The sequence below is a fragment of the Pteronotus mesoamericanus genome, unplaced genomic scaffold, assembly GCF_021234165.1.
Source record: "Pteronotus mesoamericanus isolate MK-2021 breed Mesoamerican mustached bat unplaced genomic scaffold, CSHL_Meso_final contig_25, whole genome shotgun sequence".
In the NCBI taxonomy this organism is placed as follows: Eukaryota; Metazoa; Chordata; class Mammalia; order Chiroptera; family Mormoopidae; genus Pteronotus; species Pteronotus mesoamericanus.
The window spans coordinates 34,729,863-34,750,448 of record NW_026555105.1 but is presented as its reverse complement, the minus strand read 5'-3'; the positions used below and the strand labels follow the sequence as shown (position 1 = coordinate 34,750,448).

The window sequence follows — 20,586 nt, the reverse complement described above, 5'->3', positions numbered from 1 at the left end:
GAGCTGATTGGTATAATTAATATTTAGCCTATGAATGTACTAACAGCAGTGAACACAACCTGGAAATTTTGACATGTTAAATAATTTCTGGGCCGCATGAGTTAATTACATTTAATTTTCCTTGAAGACATAGGTATTTCCTGTATTGAAGATTCCTGAAAAATTAAAATACTACTTGCATTTTCATATTTCCATTGATGGAGCATGAAAAATTTAAGCAAAGTGAACACACACAGACTGGGTCACGTACAGCTCAATCATTCTCTAATGGCACCTACTAAATACAGCAAAGGTCAGGGGAGAATTCAGCCAACGCTTAGTTACTATGAGGCTCATTATCTAGTAATGTTCCTCCCCCTGCTTTGCATCCCCTGGCTTCTCTTCCCTTTCCCTGTAGGGTTTAGAACATTTAAGTGTTCATTAAGAGAATAAATTGAAATCTGTCCATTTTGTCTCATATTGATAAAAAGAATTTATGCTGAGGATATTTCACTGTTGAATTAAAAATAAAAAATCCAGAGCTAAGATTGGTTATAGGCAGACAGGGGATGCAGAGGAGCGTGGGCTCTTTGCCTGGGTACATCCCTGTGGTAGATGCATTATTGTTCCTATTCCTTTCTGTAAGAGGAGGCTATTTCTCTGTATGTAACCTTGTGACCTGTAGCATTCCCTGTGGAACAAATGTATGTTCCTACCTCATTAATGTGAGGCCTATTCACATGAATTGGTTTAGAAAATGACACAGCAACAGACATGATGTGTACTATATTTAAGCAGAAGCTTCAAGATCCATTGCATGCTTCCTCCAACCCTCTTGCTCCTAAAAGAGTGTGCTCCTTCAGCGTAGATCCTGGAATGAAAACACGTGGAGCAGAACCAACCAGAGACATGACAAACCTTTCTTGTTGTAGCTATTTGGACTTTTAGGGTTGTTTGTGACTATAGCAAACTTGACATACAGCCTCTCATGTTTCTAGCTTCCTCTTTAACACAATTGTTCATAATCTGCCTGTTAGAGTACTTCCTTTTGGGACAACTATAATTGAACAATGATAACCAAATTTAAAAAAATTAAAAAACAATCATTAGAGTACTTCTTTTGGTTCATTCTCTGCTAGAGTAACCAACTCTAAAAAAAAAATGTTGTGTGTTGTTTTTTTTTTTCATCAATTCCTCTTGAGCTCAATTTTGATCCAAAGGAGCTGATAAAAAATTACAACTACAATATATTTATGTATTTCTTCATTGAAGCTAAAAACCTCAAGCTGCCTTTGATGTGTTTCTCTCATCATGCCTAAAATTCAGTGAAATGCTGAGATTTGATGTTTCTGAAAAAAAATGCTTCTTTTTTTCCCTGTCTAGTCCCCTTCCCCTTTACTCATTCAGGGTTATATTATCCCTCTCTTGGATCTATGATTTTTTCTCTTGTAATCTATTTTATGAATTGCTAACAGTAATATCTTTTAAAATATGGACTTAAGAACTTTCCCCTGCTGACAAAACTCATTCATCCCAATTTCTCCCTACTGCTACACAAAGTATGGTTCATGGGCAAGCAACATTAGAATTACCCGGGAGCTTTTCAAAAATACAGGATATCAGGACTCATCTCAGACCTACAGAATCATAGTGTACTTTTTAATGAAATTTCTAGGTGCTCTGTTTGTACATTGATTCTTGGGAGTCACTAGCCTAGAAAATATATTTGTAAGTCAATTCTATATGAATGCCATACTTTGCCTAACTATTTTATACACATATTCTCTAATCATTCTATCATCTCTGTAAAATTAGTATTACGATCCCCATTCTGCTTTCAAAATTCTCAAGTAGGTTTATTTGACTATAAATTCCTTTTTTCTGGAAATGTTTTTACTTTACTTTTTAATTTTTGAAGTTGAAATATAGCTTGTGTATAGTAAAACACTCAAGTCTTAAGGCTACAGGTTTTTAAGTATACAAACCTGTACCACCTGTGCAATCACTACTCAGAGCAGGAACGTTTCCAGCACCAGTGGCTCCGCTCCCTCTGTTGGTGCCTGCAGATAACCTCCCCCACAGATGATCATTCTGTTTTTGAATTTCATATAAATAAAACATATATTATGTATTTTAGTTTTTACACATGTTTTCTGTGGAGGCTACTGCAAGTTCTCGATTCATTATTTTTTGGTGATGTATACTATTTCACTGTCTAATATTATGTTATACAGATGCTGAATTATTTTCAATTTGGGGCTATTGTAAATAATGCTACTAAAATTCTTGTACATATTTTTGTGGGCATATGTACTTATATCACTTGAGTATAAACTCAGAAATAAAATTTCTCAAGAATAGGCAACATACATGTTTAGCTTTACTAGATACTAAAAAACAGTGTTCAAAGAGTTTGCTCCATTTTACACTCCCACCTGAAATGTATGAGAATTCCATTTGTGCTTTTCATTCTTCATGATGTCATGATATTCATCACAAAATTCTTTAATATGGAGGAGAGAGCCATGAAAAATCTTTCCCCCACATCCATTTCCACCCTTCTCACCTTTGAGTGTCATATAAAGTGATTACATCTTTGCTAATTTGAATTTCTTTGTTCATTCTTCTCTTTATTATTTTCCTTATTACACTGTAATATAGCTGTGTTTGCATTTGTCTCTCTTACCAAGTTATGAACATTGTGAAGATAAAAATTGTATTTTATTCATATTTCCCTTCCCAGCACCTACTGATGAGTGATCAATAAATATTTCATAAGGCTCCTTCCCCCCAAAAACTAGATAATATCTGAGATTCTTTCTATCTTTGGTGGTATATGAAGATATGTCTCCTGGTAAAGTTTCTAGTCACATTAACATTTATTTATTGGGAAGATGATACGGAGAGGAAATCTTCACTGTTTATTGAGTGAGCCTCATTATCTATTACTGTGGATATGGGAAATTCTCAAGGTCATTGCTGGACCTGAACTCATTATTCGTGATCTGTACAATGAAGGAAAGAGCAGAGCATTTGAACAGTAGAAGCAGCTACTCTGTATTCTTGTATGTATCCAGTCCCAGTGCTCTACTTGGTACAGTTTTAGAGGAATTCTATCAGGAATCGGAAGATCACCATTTAACAGGGCCAGGGGCATTGCTGATATGGTGGGACTGCCAGAGGAGGTAGCCTGTGGCTGTTGATGAATACTATGGTTTTTTCACTCTGACTAGAAAGGTCCGGTACTTCACTTTGTGGATGAGAGACCATTGCAAAGCTTTTGTGGAAATTTCACTTCCCTGCCATTTTGCTCATGTGTTTACATATTTTAGCAATCATTGCTTGAAGTGAAATACATATATTTTCTTCTTTCTAATTTTTCTGAGGGCAAGTTAGTAAAAAATAGGGGGAAGAAATGAGGTGTACAGCTTTGAAATCCAAGAATAACCATATGCTTATTCCTAGACCAAGCCAGGACTTGACATATTACACAGAGGACATATGTGCGGGTTCCTTGCGCCGTACCCAGGCCTGCTGTTCCTTAGCGATGACTCCAGCCCACCTGCCTTTCTCTTCTGTGCACTCAGACATTCCGCATTCTGTCTTGCTTTCTTGACCCCATGGGGACTAGCTTTATATTTGCTTCTCTGCATTCAGTCTAGTTGAATTCCTCCCACTTTTGCCCTAATCCCTCCTGGCAGAGAAAACAAAAGAACATAAAAGATCCCACGGTTTATATGTATATTTTTAATGTAGTGAACACAATCATCCATATTAATGGGAGAGGACCATTAGAACAGATAATCCAAAAATTCATTCACGTTTCTATAGAAATAGATCACACGATTGTTTCTTGGAGCCCTGGTAATTAAGTTTGGCTCAAGCTAATGTTTTTATTAATTTGCATAAAAATTGGCCTGGGAACATCAGTCTGGAATTAAACATTTCTAGGGAATAAACCTAAACTCATTTTTGTAAATGGACTGTTTTTAACCACCAACGACAATATAGTTTTATCATTTGTAGATTATTAGATGGTTAGATTTTTCTAAGAACAAAGACTTTGTTTCTTTAATGTTTGTCCGAAAGATGGTAGAAACTGTGCTCTTTTGTTAAACTTAAACTTGATTGCTGCTGTCCTTCAAAATTGTACTTTTACCATGTCTAAAACTCTCCCAGATTAAGAGCAAGATTTCGATTAGAGTGGATTTAGTTATCTTTTAGTCATCCTTAGTTTTCTCTTAGGGCAAATAATACTTTTCTAATGTAAATTATTTCTAAAATTATTTTTCTGTATTAAGAAAGAAAGGCAATTTGCTTATCAAAACTTTAAATATGTATACAAGTATTGATAATTATGGAAAATTTTACAACTAAGGGATTGACACTGTTAACATTGTAAACTGCTGTCATTCTCATGTGTATATGCATATGTAGGTATATGTACTGTGTATATGTGTATCTAAATATATGTACTGCTATATGTGTATGTGTCTTTGTGTATATGTCTGCATACACACACATATATAGAAATATTTAAATGCATGATGGAATCAAAATAAATTTATACTTTAATACTTGCTTTTTAGCTTATTTTATAAGGATCTTTACCCTGTCACTACAAGTTCTTCGGAAATCTTATTTTAAAAAGATGCATTATATTCCATGTTGTGGACAAACTTTTGGATGTTTCCTTGTTTGCCACTAAATTATATTACAATGAATATTTTTGTGAATAAATATTTCTATACTTTTGGTAAGTTTTATTTTATGATAAATTCCTAAAGCATAATTCTTGGTTCAAAATATAAACATTTCACCTTTCATTAGATTTTGTTAGATTTTGTCAAAATTTCTGATGAGGAGGTTATACTCATTAGTCTCCCACTATTAGTGTGTGAGTGTGTTTAAACACCCTATTTTATGTATTTTTCAATCCTACTTAAACTTTCAATACTCAAAAGGAAAAGATACTCAAAACACAGAACTCATGTTTCACCTGCATTTCTTTAGGTAATAAAGAGATAGGTCATGTCTTCATATTTGTAATGACTATATTCCTTCCTTGTAAATTATAATTGAGTTTTCAGCCCATTTTCCTCTTGGGTTGTTTCTTTTCTTATGGATTTATGAAGTTTCTATTTTTTAATAAAAATTAATTCTTTATCATTTAAGTTGAGAATATTTTATGCCAGTAGTTTTTCTTTAGAATGTTTATAATCTTAATTTATCATGTCAAATTTATATATCCAGATTTAGCCATTTCTCTTTTTTGACATATATTGACATACACATGCACATACATTGCAGACGTATGTGTATTTTATACAATCATTGTGTGTATATATTCATAGCTCAAAAAGCACTCTATTTCAAAATTTAAAAACTACTCTGGTGCTTTTAGTCTAGCAATTTTATTGTTTCAATTTTATATTTAATCTTTGCTCCTTCTAGAATTTAAGCTCCTGTAAAGAATGAGTTTGAGATTCAGCTTATTTTTCCAATTGGTCAAATAGTTGACTTAAAACCTTTTATTGAGTCATCTGTTTTTGAAATGTCAGCTTAAACATGTACTGAAATCACACATCTCCTTGGGTCTATTTCTAAACTCTTTATTTTGTTTCATTGATCAGCCTGTCCATTCCTACAACAGAACTACATTGTTAATCACATTTTTCAAAGATTACATGTCATTTTTGTATATTTATTTTGTCACTGATTGATAATATCATATCTGTGAACTTCCCATTTTATTTCCAATCAAATTTTATTCATATTGTATCTTTTCATATCATCTGACACATAAAAAGACCACCATTGTTATATTTAATCAGGGATTTAAATTTTTTTTGACATAAAATGACAAACTTTCTCACTTGAGACTTTTTGCTAGAAGTCTAACTAAATAGATTCAAAGTATTTTATGATTTATTTTTATGCTCTTTTCCCAAATATACCTTTTTCTAACTTTGTATTTTTATGCCATTGGTATTTTACTGAAATTATTTCAATGTGACTGGTTTTAATACTTAATAAACTAACCTAATTATATTTATTGTCATAACCATTTCCATGTATTTCTGTCATCTTATTTGACATACTGTGTTTCTGTTACACTGCCACCATTTATTACTATTTGTATTAGTGACTACACTCTCATGTTTGTATGATATTTCTGGAAATTTATGAAGTAAGATATCTTCCTTTGACTCTATTGTTATTAATTTCAATTTATGACTATCATAAAGTTTTTCAAAATTATTCTTAAATTTAACATTGTCAGAACCCATACATAGTAGGATTTTCAGTTTTTGATTACCTCCATGGAAGTCAGCATTGTGCACAACACCCCTGATCCTCACCATAGTGTTTGTTTTATAAACTGTTTTTAATTTTTCAACAAACATTTATTGAATGTTCATTATGTTCAAAGCATTTTTTTGTTGTTTAAATACAATTGTCTCCATTTTCCCACCACCACTTTCCTCTGCCTGACCTACCCCCACCTGCCACCCTCAATTCTTCCCCACTTTGGCTTTGTCCATGGGTCCTTTTTACATGTTCCCTTGACTTGATCTTTCTCCTTCTTTTCCCCGTTACCACCCTCCTTCACCCTTCCTTACCCTCCCTCATTACTGTCAGTTTTTTTTTTCTTTCAATGTTGTTGGATATATTTTTCTTGCCTGCTTGTTTTGTTGAATAGGATCCACTTATAAGTGAGGTCATATGATATTTGTTTTTAAATCCCTGGCTTATTTCACTCAGCATAATGCTCTCCAGTTTCATCCATGATGTCGTAAAGGGTAGTAGCTCTTTCTTTCTTTCTTCTGTGTAGTATTCCATTGTGTAAATGTACCATAGTTTTTTGATCCACTCATTTACTGATGGGCACTTAGGTTGCTTCCAGCACTTGGCTATTGTAAATTCTGCTGCTATGAACATTGAGTTGCATAGGTTCTTTTGAATTGGTGTTCAGGATTCTTAGGGTACCAAAAAGCAGTTCCATTTTTAGCTTTTTGAAGAAATTCCAAACTGTTTTCCACAGTAGCAGCACTGGTCTCCATTCCCACCAACAGTGTATTTGGGTTCCCTCTTCTCTACAACCTTGCCAGCACTTGTTGTTTGTTGATTTGTTTATGATGGCCATCCCGACTGGTGTGAAGTTGTATCTGATTGTGGTTTTAATTTGCATTTCTCTGATGGCTATTGATGCTGAGCATCCTTTCATATGTCTCTGGGCCCTGTGTATGTCCTCCTTGGAGAAGTGTCTGTTCAGGTCCTTTGCTCATTTTTTAATTGGATTGTTTGTCTTCCTGGAGCAGAGTCATGTGAATTCTTTATATATTTTGGAGATCAAACACTTGTCTGAGGTATCACTGGCAAATATATTTTCCCATATTTTCCCTTTTCATATTGCTGATGTTTTCTGTAGTCATGCAGAAGCTTCTAATTTTGATGAAGTCCCATTTGTTTATTCTTTCATTTATGTCCATTGCTCTAGGGGATATGTTGGTGAAAATATTGCTGCATGGGATATCTGAGAGATTCCTGCTTATGCTTTTCCTCTAGGACTTTCATGGTATCGTGACTTATATTTAAGTCTTTAATCTGTCTTGAGTTTATTTTTGTGTATGGTGTAAGTTGGTGGTTGAAATTCAATTTTTTGCATGTAGCTGTCCAGCTCTCCGAATACCATTTGCTGAAGAGTGTATTTTTACTCCATTTTATGTTTCCACCCTTTTTGTTGAATATTAATTGACCATATTGACATGGGTTTATTTCTAGGCTCTCTATTCTGTTCCATTGATGTATGTGTCTGTTCTTGTGCCAGTACCAGACTGTTTTGATTACAGTGGCTTTTTAATGTAGTTTGATGTCAGGTATTGTGATCCCTCCTACTTTGTACTTCTCTCTCAAAATTGCTGCAGCTATTGGGGGTTGTTTATGGTTCCATATAAACTTTTGAAATGTTTGTTCTATATCTGTGAAATATGTCATTGGTATTTTAATAGCAATTGTGTTAAATCTATAAATTGCTTTGGATAATATGGACATTTTGATGATGTTAATTCTTCCAATACATGAAGACGGAATATGCTTCCATTTATTTGTGTCTTCCTTAATTTCTTTCTTCAGTGTTGTGTAGTTTTCTGAGTACAGGTCTTCTACTCCCTTGGTTAAGTTTATTGCTAGGTACTTTATTTTTCTTGTTGCTATAGTAAATGGGATTTTTTCCTGATTTCTGATTCTGATATTTCATTGTTTGTATAAAAAATGCCTCTGATTTCTGAATGTTGACTTTGTATCCTACTGCTTTGCCAAAATCACTTAAGGGTTGAGTAGATTTTTGGTGGAGTCTATGGGGTTTTCTATGTACAATATTATGTCATCTGCAAACAATGACAGTTTTACTTCATCCTTTCCAATTTGGATGTCTTTTATTTCTTTTTCTTGTCTGATCACTGTGGCTAGGACTCCCAATACTATATTGAATAAAAGTAGTCAAAGCAGACAACCTTGCCTTGTTCCCAATCTTAGTGGGAAAGCTGTTGGTTCGTTCCCATTAAGTATGATGTTGGCTGTAGGTTTTTCATATATGGCCTTTATTATGTTGAGGTATGCCCCATTTATTCCAACTTTGCTTAGTGTTTTTATCATAAATGACTGTAGTAACCTTATGAAATGCTTCTTTTGCATCTATTGATATGATCATGTGATTTTTGTCTTTTCGTTTGTTTATGTGATGTATTACATGTATTGATTTGTGAATATTGAACTATCCTTGCATCCTTGAGATGAATTCCACTTGATTGTGGTGGATGATCTTTTTAATGCATTGCTGGATACAGTTTGCCAATATTTTGTTAAGGATTTTAGCATCTATGTTCATCAGAGATATTGACCTGTAGTTTTCTTTCTTCGTTGTGTCTTTATCTGGTTTGGAAGTTAGAATGATGCAGGCCTCATAAAAAGAGTTTGAGAGTCTTCCTTCTTCTTGGATTTTTTTGGAACAGTCTGAGGAGAACAGGGGTTAGCTCTTCCTTAATAGTTTTGTAAAATTGTCCTGTGAAACTTTCCAGGCCACAGCTTTTGTGTGCCGGACTTTTTTGATTATTGCTTCAATTTCACCAGATGTTATTGGCGTGTTCAGGCTTTCTGCTTCTTCTTCATTCAGTGTTGGAAAGTTACATGTTTCTAGAAATTTGTCCATTTCACCCAGATTTTCAATTTTCTTGGCATATAATTTTTCATAGTAATTTCTTACAATCTTTTGTATTTCTGTGGTATCAGTTGTAATTTCTCCTCTTTCATTTCTGATATTATTTATTTGGGTCCTCTCCCTTTTTTTCTTCATGAGTCTGCTTAAAGGCTTGTCACTTTTGTTTATCTTTTCAAAGAACCAGCTCCTGGATCTGTTGATCCTTTGAATTGTTCTTTTAGTCTCTATGTCATTCAGTTTTGCTCTGATCTTGATTATTTCCTTCCTTCTACTTGTTCTGCGTTTTCTTTGTTGTCGTTCCTCCAGTTCTTGAAGTTGTAGGGTTAGATCTTTTATTTGAAATGTTTCTATCTTTTTTAGGTAGGCCTGTCTTGCTATGAACTTTCCTCTCAGGACTGCCTTCCCTGTGCCCCATAGGTTTTAGACTGTTGTGTGTTCATTTTCATTTGCTTCCAGAAACTTTTTGATCTCTTCTTTGATCTCATTATTGACTCATTCATTGTTTAATAACATGGTGTTCAGTCTCCATGAGTTTGAATGTTTTTCAATTTTTTCCTTGAGGTTGGTTTTCAGTTTCACGCTCTTGCATTCAGAGATAATGCTTGTTATGATTTCAATTTCCTTGAATTTGTTGAGGCTTGTTTTGTGTCCTATCATGTGGTCTATCTTGAAAATATTCCATGTGCATTTGAAAAGAATGTCTATTTTGCTTCTCTGGGATGAAAGGGTCTATGTAAGTCAGTTAAGTCCATTTGATCTAATGTGTTGTTCAGTCCTACAATATCCTTTTCAATGTTTTGGCTGAAAGATCTATCAATTGTTGACAGTGGTCTGTTAAAATCCCCTACTATCAATGTGTTGCTGTTTATATCTTTCTTGGAGTCCTCAAAGATTTTCCTTATATATTTGGGTGCTCCAATGTTGGGTGCATATAGGTTTACAAAGTTTATGTCTTCTTGATGGATTCTTCCTTTGAGTGTTATGAAGTATCCTTCTCGGTCTCTTTTTTTGGCCTTTATTTTGAAACCTATTTTGTCTGATATAAGCATTGCTACTCCAGCTTTTTTTACCTGTCCTTTTGCTTGGAATATTTTTTCCATTAATTAACTTTCAGCCTGTGAGGTCCTTTGTTCTGAGATGGGTATCTTGTAGGCAGCATATATACAGGTAATGTTTTCTAATCCATTCAGCTATCCTATGTTTTTTGATTGGAGCATTTAATCCATTTACATTTCAAGTTATTATTGATAGGTACTTATTCATTTTTTTTCTGTTTGTACCTGTGTTCCTCTCTTTCTCACTCATTTTCTTCATCCTCTTAAAGCAGTCTCTTTAGTATATCTTACCATGCTGGTTTGGTGGAGGTATATTCTTTTAGAATTCTTTTGTCTGGGAAACTCCTTATTTCACTTTCCATTTTAATTGAGAGACTTGCTGAGTAGGTTAGTCTTGGTTGCAGTCCTTAGCTTTTCCTTACTTGGAATATTTCTTATTCCTTTCTGGTTTTTAGTGTTTCCATTGAAAAGTCAGCTGCTATCTATATTGGGGCTCCCTTGTATGTTACTACCGCTTTCTCCCTTGCCTCCTTGAAGATTCTCTCTTTGTCTTTGATATTTGCCATTTTAATTATCATGTGTCTTGGAGTAGGTCTCTTTGGGTTCCTCTTGATTGGGTCCCTCTGTGCTTACTAGACTTGTGTAATTTTTTCTCTCCTCAAATTAAGGGAATTTTCCACCATTACTTTTTCAAACAGCTTCTCTATCCCTTGCTCCACTTCTTTTCCTTCTGGTATCCCTATTACATGTATATTATTACATTCCAGGCTGTCCTGTATTTCCCTAATCACCTCTTCATTTTTTATGTGGTTTCTTTTCTTCATTTTCTTGCTCTTTCTTGGAGCTTTTCTACCTTGTCCTCAGGCTTGTTGATTTGGTCCTCTGCTTCATCTAGCTTGCTTTTGATTCCTTCTACTTTGCTCTTCGAATAAGAAATTGTACTCTTCATTACCTCTCTCCTCTTGTTGATAGTTTCTATGTCCTTTTTCATGCTGATATAGTTTGCAGTATGTTCCTCATAGTTTCTCTGTAGTTTTTTTAATTACCTCTGAGCTCACTGAGCTCATTGAGCTTCCATAGAACCATTGTTTTGAACTAAATTACCTGATAGTTTACTTGCCTCTATTTAATTTAGTTCTCTTTCTGGGGATTCCTCTTTTCCCTTCAATTGGGGGTGTTTGTTTGTCTTCCAATTTTTTGTGAGACTCTTCATTTTTGCTTCTACTTCTTAAATTGACCTGTCTTGATTTCCTGACTTGTGGTGTAGGCTTTTATGGTAGCAGACCTGTGAGAATCAGTGGTGCAGTCTTCTTGATCTCCTGAACTTGCTGCCCTTTGGATGAGTTTAATGCTTTTTATGTTGGATTTCTGGAATTAATTAGGTTTTGATTGTTGTTTCATCATTCTCTGGTAGGTCTTACCCTCCAGCTGGTTGACTGAGGGTCTTTCTGCCCACCATGTCTTGTGTGTTTTTGTGCAGGTGCTCCCAGAAGATATCCACAAAGCCCAGGAAACAAACTCAAAATCCGCAAAAATTACTCCCAGCTGAAATCCCATAGTCAACAGCAAGTGAACCAGTATTAATGGACTAGTAATTAGATTAAGACTTTTATAAGAAAGGACAGAAATAAACTATTAGTATAAAATCTAATGACTTAATATGCACAAATTTGATTGACTGAAAATGAATGTCAAAAGAATATGTATAATGAAAATATCACAAATCACGGAGAAGACTATAGTGGATTTCATCTCGGTAGACTCTAGTATTTACTGCTGTTTTTTCTTTCTGGATCTGCCTTTGATTATGTCAGATTTTGAACCTGTCTGACCTTAGGCAGTCTGTTTGAGACTTCCAGAAATCTACTGTCTGTGGCTGTGTCCTTTAGTTGTTAACCTTGTCACTATGCACTCAGCAGTCAGGATTTAGCACCACCGGGCCAGAGGCGAGTCCCTCCTGAGGGTAGGGCTATTGTGTCCTCTCACATTGTTGCTGTTCAGGGGAGTGGTCTGCCTCAGCAAGATAGCTGCTGTGGCATAGGGGATGAGTCAGCATGGGGATCCTGTTGGCTACTCCATCAGTTCTCTCCCCAAAGTCTCCTTCCCCAGTCTCCCCTCGAGCATCTCAAGCCCACTCTGCCCCCTTGCTAGAACCCAAGGTAAATGGCTGAAAATAAAAATTTATGTATTGGCCCTTTAAACAGCTCTTTGCATCTCTAGCCCCCCCATCTCTGGCAGAGAGCAATACTGCTGCTTTTCGCAGGTAGCTGTTATCTGCGTACTTTTTGGGCTCTGGTGCTGTAGGCCAGGGATTCCCACAGATAGTTTAGACCTCATTCATCTCAGGGGGCTATATCTGGCTGTTAAAATATCCCTCTTGCACTGCTGCCTGTGGGACCTCAGCCAGCTTTCTCAAGTCTCCACTGCACTCCTTACCAGTTAGGTTGTGGTAAAGTTTATTCTTCTGTCTGTCTGAGGTCATACGGATTCTTTTTCTTGTTATTGTTCAGTTGTTTGTTCCAGGTGATTTCTCCACAATTTAGTTGTGATTCCAGATTGGTCCTTGGAGGAGGTCAGTGTGGCTTTCATTCACTCCTCCGCCATCTTGCCCCTTCTCTGTTTTATAATTTTTATACTTCTTTTTATTTTTTTCCCCTCATTTCCTTCCTTATTACCTCTTGTCCTTTCTCTTTTAATTATTTTATAAAAATGCAACATAAAGTAAAATACACACAAAAAATATACAGAGCTCAATTTAAGAACCAACAACAAGTAGAAAAATCTATATATTCTTATCATAACCACCCAATCTAGAAAGAAGATCAGCTCACAGTCCATCAGTACCTCTTCTCCATCACCAAAGTTTAATCAATATCAACTGTATTAGTAGTAACTATCTAGATTTTATCATCTAAGCACAACTTTCCAAGTGTTATACTTATTTTTTCTGCTTCTAAAAGTTGACATAAATGAATTGTACAACATATATGCTTTTGTGCCTTCTTTAGTTTAATATTATATTTGTGAGAATCATCTATGTTTTTGCCTGTTTTATTTGTTCTTCTTTATGTAACTTGTCTTTTCCTTTTGAGGTTGTTTTTGAGATTTTTCTCTTTATCACTGATGTTGAGCAAGTTGATTATGATGTACTTAGATATAATTTTGTTTTTTGTGTTTTAGGGTCATAGAACTTCTTGGATATGTGGGTTCATTGTTTTCATGAAATTTCTGCCATTATTACTCCTTTTTTTTTTTTTCTGTCTCCCTCCTTGCCTGCCTTCAGAGATTTCAATATATGATTTTGGAATTGGAATTACCTTTGGAGTTGTTACATATCTCTCCATTGGCCTTTTTGTTTTCCTCAGTCATTTATTCTCTTTGTGTCGATCTGAATAGTTTCTATTGATACAGCTTCAAATTCACTAACCTTTTCTTTTGCAGTGTCTAATCTGCCATTATTCTTTTCAAGTATGAGTTTCCTCTCAGCCACTGTTTTTTATCTCTAGAAATTCAACTTGTGTCTATTTTATTTCCAGCATGTCTCTAATGAACATGGACAATCCTTTTAGCTTCTGGAAGCTGTAGAATACAATAATAATAATTTTTAACATGATCTTTCATATTATTACTCTGAGCTATTTTTGTATTGATTTCTATCAATTGATTTATTCTATTTGCCTTTTTCTTACTTCTTTTCAAGAATTGGAAAACATCTCAGATGTTACCCCATTTGCAAATTGATAAGTTAGCTAGTCACAATTCCATGGCTGATGACATAGGAGAGACTTCTAGCCCAGGAATAAAGAACAGTTTACTATTCAGAGCAATAACAATAGCCAGACTCTTGTACTTGTTCCATGAGTCTCATTTCCCCTTAGGTGTCAAAGAAATACCTGTACACTCAGTGGGTTGTACTATATGTGAAAACCTTTATCTTAGAGAACTTGAATATTTTATAATGGACAGTGAGCATGTCTATCTCTTAGGGGAGGAGAACTATTTTTATCTTCCAAGACAGTTTCTCTGTCTTCCAAGACTGCTCACTATTCAAACATCCTTAAAAAGATGAGTTAAAGCAAAGACAATCAGGCCTTCTGCCTGTGAAATATGCAGAAACACAAGAGAAGCATGCAGATTTGTCTTGCAATACTTCTTTTAATGCCCCCAAATTTTGTTGATTAAGCTGATAGGCATGAAATCTATTTATAGTCTATAAAAATATTGATCTTCATTCTTGTATCAGTTAAGTTATTCAGAAACAGTTTGACCTTTTCAAATCTTGTTTTCAAGATGAATTAGAGAGGGCAATAACAGCAATTTGTATATTGCAAATTCTGGTCCGTTACTGAGGCAAAATCGTTATAAACCCCCTAAGAATTTTTAGGTTTTCCAGTCTGGCTTATGGGAAGAGACATTCCACCCAGCCCTGTGGAAGCTTCAGATACCATTCCCTCAAATCCTTTAGTGTTCTTTATTCAGACTCTCAAGCATTCACTGGTAATTTCCTCTCAGGCGCGCACTGATCAGTACTCAGCTGAAGATTTAAGGAGTTCCCTTTGTATATCTCTAAAGAGTTCTCTTTATGGAGCTCTTTCACTAGTACTATACCTTGAAAATATTAGATACCCTGGCCTTCCAGGAGTCTCAACTCCCTCTCCTCAACTCAGGGAGTCTGTTGAGCTCTGCCTTAGTTCACTCTCCCTGCACTTTGGGCTGGGAATTCTCTACAAGCATTCATCTAGGACATCAGAGGACTCACCTCATTCCTGACTTAGGTATCACAGAGGTATAAAATTTAAATGTTAATTGGTGTTTTTATTTTCCATGACAAGAGAAAACATAAGCACACTTAATTTACCTCTTCCCAATAAATGCTATTATTGTAGTATATTTTAATTCTAAGTATATCTTTGGTTAATTTTTATTTTTCAATCACAGGTTAAGTATATCTTAACCCTCATAATACATTACTACTATTATAATCATCATTATTGATTTATGTCATTAATATTCATTTAGACTTATTCAATAATTATAATTTACCTTGCTCTTAATTCCTTCCTTCATCTTTGACTTTCTAACTGGAGTCAGTATTGTCTTACTTTAAGAACACCAGAATCTACAGTGATAAACTTTTATTGGTCTGAAATATCCTTAATTAACCTTTATTCTTGAAATATACATTTTTCCTGAGTTTAGAATTTTGGTGGGCAGATATTCTCTTGTATTGTCTTTTTATTTCCATCATATGTATTGAAAAGTCAACTGTTAGTCCAATTGTTTAAAGATTGTTGGATGTTCTATTTATCTTTAATTTTCAGCAGTTTTAGTATGATGGGCCTAGCTGTGGATTTATTTTGCTTAGAGTTCAAAGGAGTTCTGAAACACATGGCTTGATGTCCTTAAACACCGTAGGAAATTTCTCGCTATAATTTCTTCAAATATTGCTTCTTTGACAGACTGTCATTTTATCCTCCATGTCTTCTTACTTTGTTTAGTGTTTGACATCCAGTGTTTCTCTATTTTTATTTCAGATTTATTCTTGACACAACTTCAAGTTCACAGATTTTCTTTCATCTGAGTCTAATATGCTGTTAAACTATAAATTCATTCATTGAATTCTTTGTTTTAGTTGTGGCATCTTTTACTTTTAGACATTTTTTTCCCTTATTTGTACTTTGAACTTTTAATTCTTGGCTAAATTTTTCAATCTTGTCTTCACATCCTTATATTGTACATAGCTCTTGTGTTCTATAGCTTGTGTTTATGACTAATATTTTCAGCCCAGTTGGCTTACCACTCTTGAGTCTTTGTTTGGTTTTCATGTTACCTTGTTTTCTCATTTATTCTCACTATTTTTGCATGTGTGTGCTGAACATTATATTTAACAAATTGTTTATGTAAATGGTTTGAAACTTAACACCTTTTTTTAATCTAATAAATACTTTGCATATTCTTTTAGGTGCCTGGAAAGACTAGCAATCTGGGTTGGTTTTAATTAAATTTGGTGATTGAGACAATTTAAAGTTGGTGAGCAGTCTTTAAAAAAACTGGAATTATCTTCTGGAGGGCTCCATCTAGTACAGGCTTCCCCTGCTAGGCTAGGTGAATGTTCTAGGAAACCATCTGTATTTGTGTACCTGCTAGTGTTATTGTGAGAGGCTGTGTTAGGTTTCAGTGATTTTTTTTTAAGACTTCTTCAATACATTTGCCCATTTCACAATGAGCAATTTACAAGTACACACCTCAGTGAGTGTTCAGCAGTTTTTGACCAAAAGCAGATGGACCCTTGTGCCCCACCCTTCCTATTCACCCTATCTCACCGCAAGTGACTTTTTCTTTGTTTCCCCAGGTGAAAAACAGTCCTCAAAGAGAAACATTTTGCCAATGTGGAAGAGGAGGAAAAAACACAGAAGAAGAACTAAAAGGCATCAAAATCGACAAGTTCAAAACTGTTTTGGGCAGTAGAAAAAAACATCTCGATAGGTGTATTGTATCCAATGGAGAGTACTTTGAAGGTGATTGAAATTTAAACATGTAAGAATAGATATACAATTTTTTAAAATAAATTCTGTTTTTTTGGTCCTCCATCATATCTTTGAGGTTTTAAACCAAGAAACAGGGGGTTTACCAGAGCTCCTGACACTTTTGAGCAATGGGACTCAAGATTTTTTTGAAGAGTAAGAAAATTTCCTAAGGTAAAAACAGTTTCAAGTTCTGACTTCACATCTCTGAATATTCATTTTCTGCCATAAGCTAGCCTGACAATACTGTATCTTATTAGTTCCTTAATGTCTTTAAATAGATTCCTGCTCTTTCTAGGTTGTCTAATTGTCTTCATGGAAAGTAATGAAGTAATGGCCTAATTTATTTAAAATTTCATTACTGATAGAAAAAGTATCTCCTCCTTTATCATTAAAAATATACTATAATTTTCAAAAGTAAAAGCAAACATTTAAGATATTTTGATTCTAATTCAAAAACAATTATTTCAACATTTTTGTGCATTTAATGAGTCTCTTATGATATAGTCCTACCTAACTCTGCTTTCTCAGTCTTGAATTTTTCTTTCCTTTTTATATTTATTGTTTTTGCACAGGCCTTCTGTTAGTTTATTCAGAATGAATATGTGGGTCATATATTTCCTTAATCTTTGTATTCCTGAGAAAATATTACTCTTGATTTCATGCATGAATAATAACTTCACTAAAAGTAGAAACTAGAAACTGTCCTTTAGCGCTCTGGAAATGTTACTCCATTTTCTTCCAGTATTTAGAGCTGTGGAAAAGAAGGCTATGGGTTACCTGATTTTGGTAATTTCACTTGTAACCTATATTTGACTTTTCTATTTGCTTTAAAAGTCTTTATCATTGACCTTCAGAAATTCCATGAGCCTTTGTAGATTTCTGGTCTCTGTTGTGTTTTCATTATCTTTCCCTATGAATATAATGTGTATAAATATTTTCTGTTTTGGATGAAGGAACTAGTTTGCAATAAGAAATTTTTTTTTCTGTAATTTTTCATTTCTGTTTGTTCTATTCTCTCTTCCTGGTATTACAAGAGTATGTAGATTTAATCTCCTGGTTATATTTTCTATATGTTTCATATTTTCTTGTTGTTATTATATCTTCATTTTAGTAGTTGTAAACCCAATGCTTATAGAATTCAGTCAGGTAACAAAAATCAATAAAGCCAGCCTAGTACAAATATAATGGGTGGTGAGGACTGAGGAGAGCAAATGCTTCTTCTAAATGTGACTACTACTAATCACCTGGTATTCAGCTCTAATAAAATATAGCCAGATTCCATTTTATCCAGAAAAACTAAAATCTGACTTTTAAAAAAATGTAATATTCTTAAGCAGAAAAGCACTGAAAAAAGACCTCATTACTTACCATTGGGATTGTCTTCGTCACACACAGAATGATCTGTTACTTCACTGTCTTTTGTAATATTGTCATCTTTTGCAGATTCTGACACACACACACATACAAAAAAACAAGTAAAACATCTATTCAGCATTTTCAACCAGGAAATAGAGTAGCTTCCAGCACTAACATGATTTATGTTTGGGGATAGAATTCTTTATTTTTTTAAATACCATTAAATTACTTAAATATTTTCACCAATACTTTCCTGTAAGTACTATATGAAATATTAATACAAAGTTTACAAGATAAAGACAGAAGAGTTGGTTGGGTCATTTTTTTGCAACAAAGGAGAAATATAAGCAAGCTTTATGTATCAGTGAAAGTTTTAGGAGAATTGTGCAAAAGAACATGAAAGGAAGATGAAATAGAGAAGATTAAAGGAATATCTAATTTTAATGTTATTGATGCTTCCATTACTGTAGTTGTTCATACAGGAGAGTCTGGAGTTCTTGAAAAAGCCAGATGTAGACATTTGAAGTCCAATAGTAATTAAGTTCATCTTTCTTAGGCGTTCTACCAGTAGAACAATAGCAAAGGGTGGGGGGTGCAAACCCTTTGTTCTGTGCAATTTCACCTTCACTCTTGTATAGCACTTTTAAGCATAGGATCAGCATAAGTTGATATGACATACTTAACAGTGGCTAAAATATTTCCTATGACTGTGTACTCTTGCAAAGCTAGAAGAGAGCCCCCGTTAGTTATTTGAGGCCTCTCTGGACGCTTCCTAAAAATCCATCATAAAGAGAATGTGAATTGGTCAGCAAGAAGGTATAAAGAGGAATTCTTTCATTTATTATACTAATATTTATTAAGGACCACTCTATCCAGGCCCAGTTCTTGACTCTTGGGAGTCTATAGTGAAAACAAAAAACAAAAAACAAATTTCTGCCTTCATAGAGGTTTCAATCTAGAAGACATTTTTCATGCAGCTGAAAGGACGGTAATCCAAAGATACAGGAAACCATGATCTACTTTTATATGGGCGTGCCCATGAAGAAGACTGGGGATGATAGAACAGCACCTCTACTGTTGGGAAATGCCTTGTCTGGTTTCAGGAACTGTAGCTCTGCCGACAGGCGAGAGGGCCCCAGGGCTGGAAGTAATCAAGGAGGCTTTGGGAAAACAGGCCACTGAGGAGACGAAACCTGTCCCCTTGGCAGGGGTGCAGCCCCTGCCTCCCTCACATTACCATGCTTGACCCTGTGATGGTTGGTAGTCAATGACAGGTAAGATTCCTCAAGAGGAGAGATGACCTTAGACAGATATCAGCCAGTATGGGCAGCAGACAAGGATTTGGAGGACACAGAGAAAGGGCAAAAAGGCCTGCACTCCTAGGCTTCGCTTGGACATGGCTGGGGTGCTCATTCTATCTGAAAGAAGTCTCCTTATCTCTTCGTGGTTCTGCCCCACCTGACTGGCTCAGGCTTGAAACAATACTAAAGGCAGGTGCAATCCTAAACTGGATGAGGTGGTTCCCGGGGTAAATCAGGCCTAGAAGTAAGTTCTTTGAAGCATGCTTTGTTCTTCCCTCAAAGCTATGATAACTGGCTCATACTGGGAAGGAGATTTACATATTCATAGACCCTGACCTGAGGCAGATCTCTTGTGTTCCTTCAGTTGTTATCTATGATCTCTATCTGTTTTCTGTAAAAAAATGTAAACATTTTGACATTGATTGATGAGCTCTGCATCCATACCCCTGTGCATATGGTTCTCAATAAAATCCTTTGGACATGGGGGCTTGGGGCCTTCTCCACTAGAGGGAAGAGCCATGTACCTTCTCCTGGCAAACAGAGGAGTGTTTGTAATGACTTGTGTTTATTCCCCCATCCATGACAACCCCAGGACGGGCTCTGAGGGATTCAGAGCCCCACTCCCTCCTCAGCTGGCTTCAGACAGTAACCCTCAGATCTAGGAATGCCCCCCCCCCCGCCGGTGCTCCCAACGACAGATGGTGCCCAAACAGGGACCCTCTATGACTTACAAATGAGTTCTCTGCTGAGTTCATATTGCTCAGCTCTATTTTAATTCCCTAACAGAGTAAATTTAGGTGGAATCTAAAATAAATCATTCTTTATTGTCCTTTCCCTCTCTTCTTTTTCTCTCCCAAAATTAGGAGATAGCTTTGAACAACATAGTTTGGAATATTTGAGAAAATTTGTTTCTCGAACATACTACAAACAACATTTGATGGACAAATGAAAAACCTGGGTAGTTAACACATGATTCAAATTTAATAACCAGTGAAGAAAGTATGCACCTAAAGCGTATGGTTTTAATTAACTTCAAATAATTCCCCCAAGGCAAATGTTTAATTATCTGCACAGCTTATTTCTTTCTGAGACTGACAATAAGTTTCAAAGTCCAATTTTGGATGCAAAACTAAGCATAGACGCATTTT

At 35.1% G+C, this 20,586-nt stretch overlaps 1 protein-coding gene across 1 annotated transcript in view; it reads right to left on the bottom strand.

Annotated features, from left to right (window-relative positions):
- The window catches only part of MACROD2 (mono-ADP ribosylhydrolase 2), a 2,155,137-nt gene that overhangs the window by 61,803 nt on the left and 2,072,748 nt on the right, over positions 1-20,586 (bottom strand). The window contains exon 14 of the mRNA XM_054574077.1: positions 18,150-18,227. Coding sequence (XP_054430052.1) covers positions 18,150-18,227 — 78 coding nt within the window. The remainder of the gene's footprint in view (positions 1-18,149; positions 18,228-20,586) is intronic.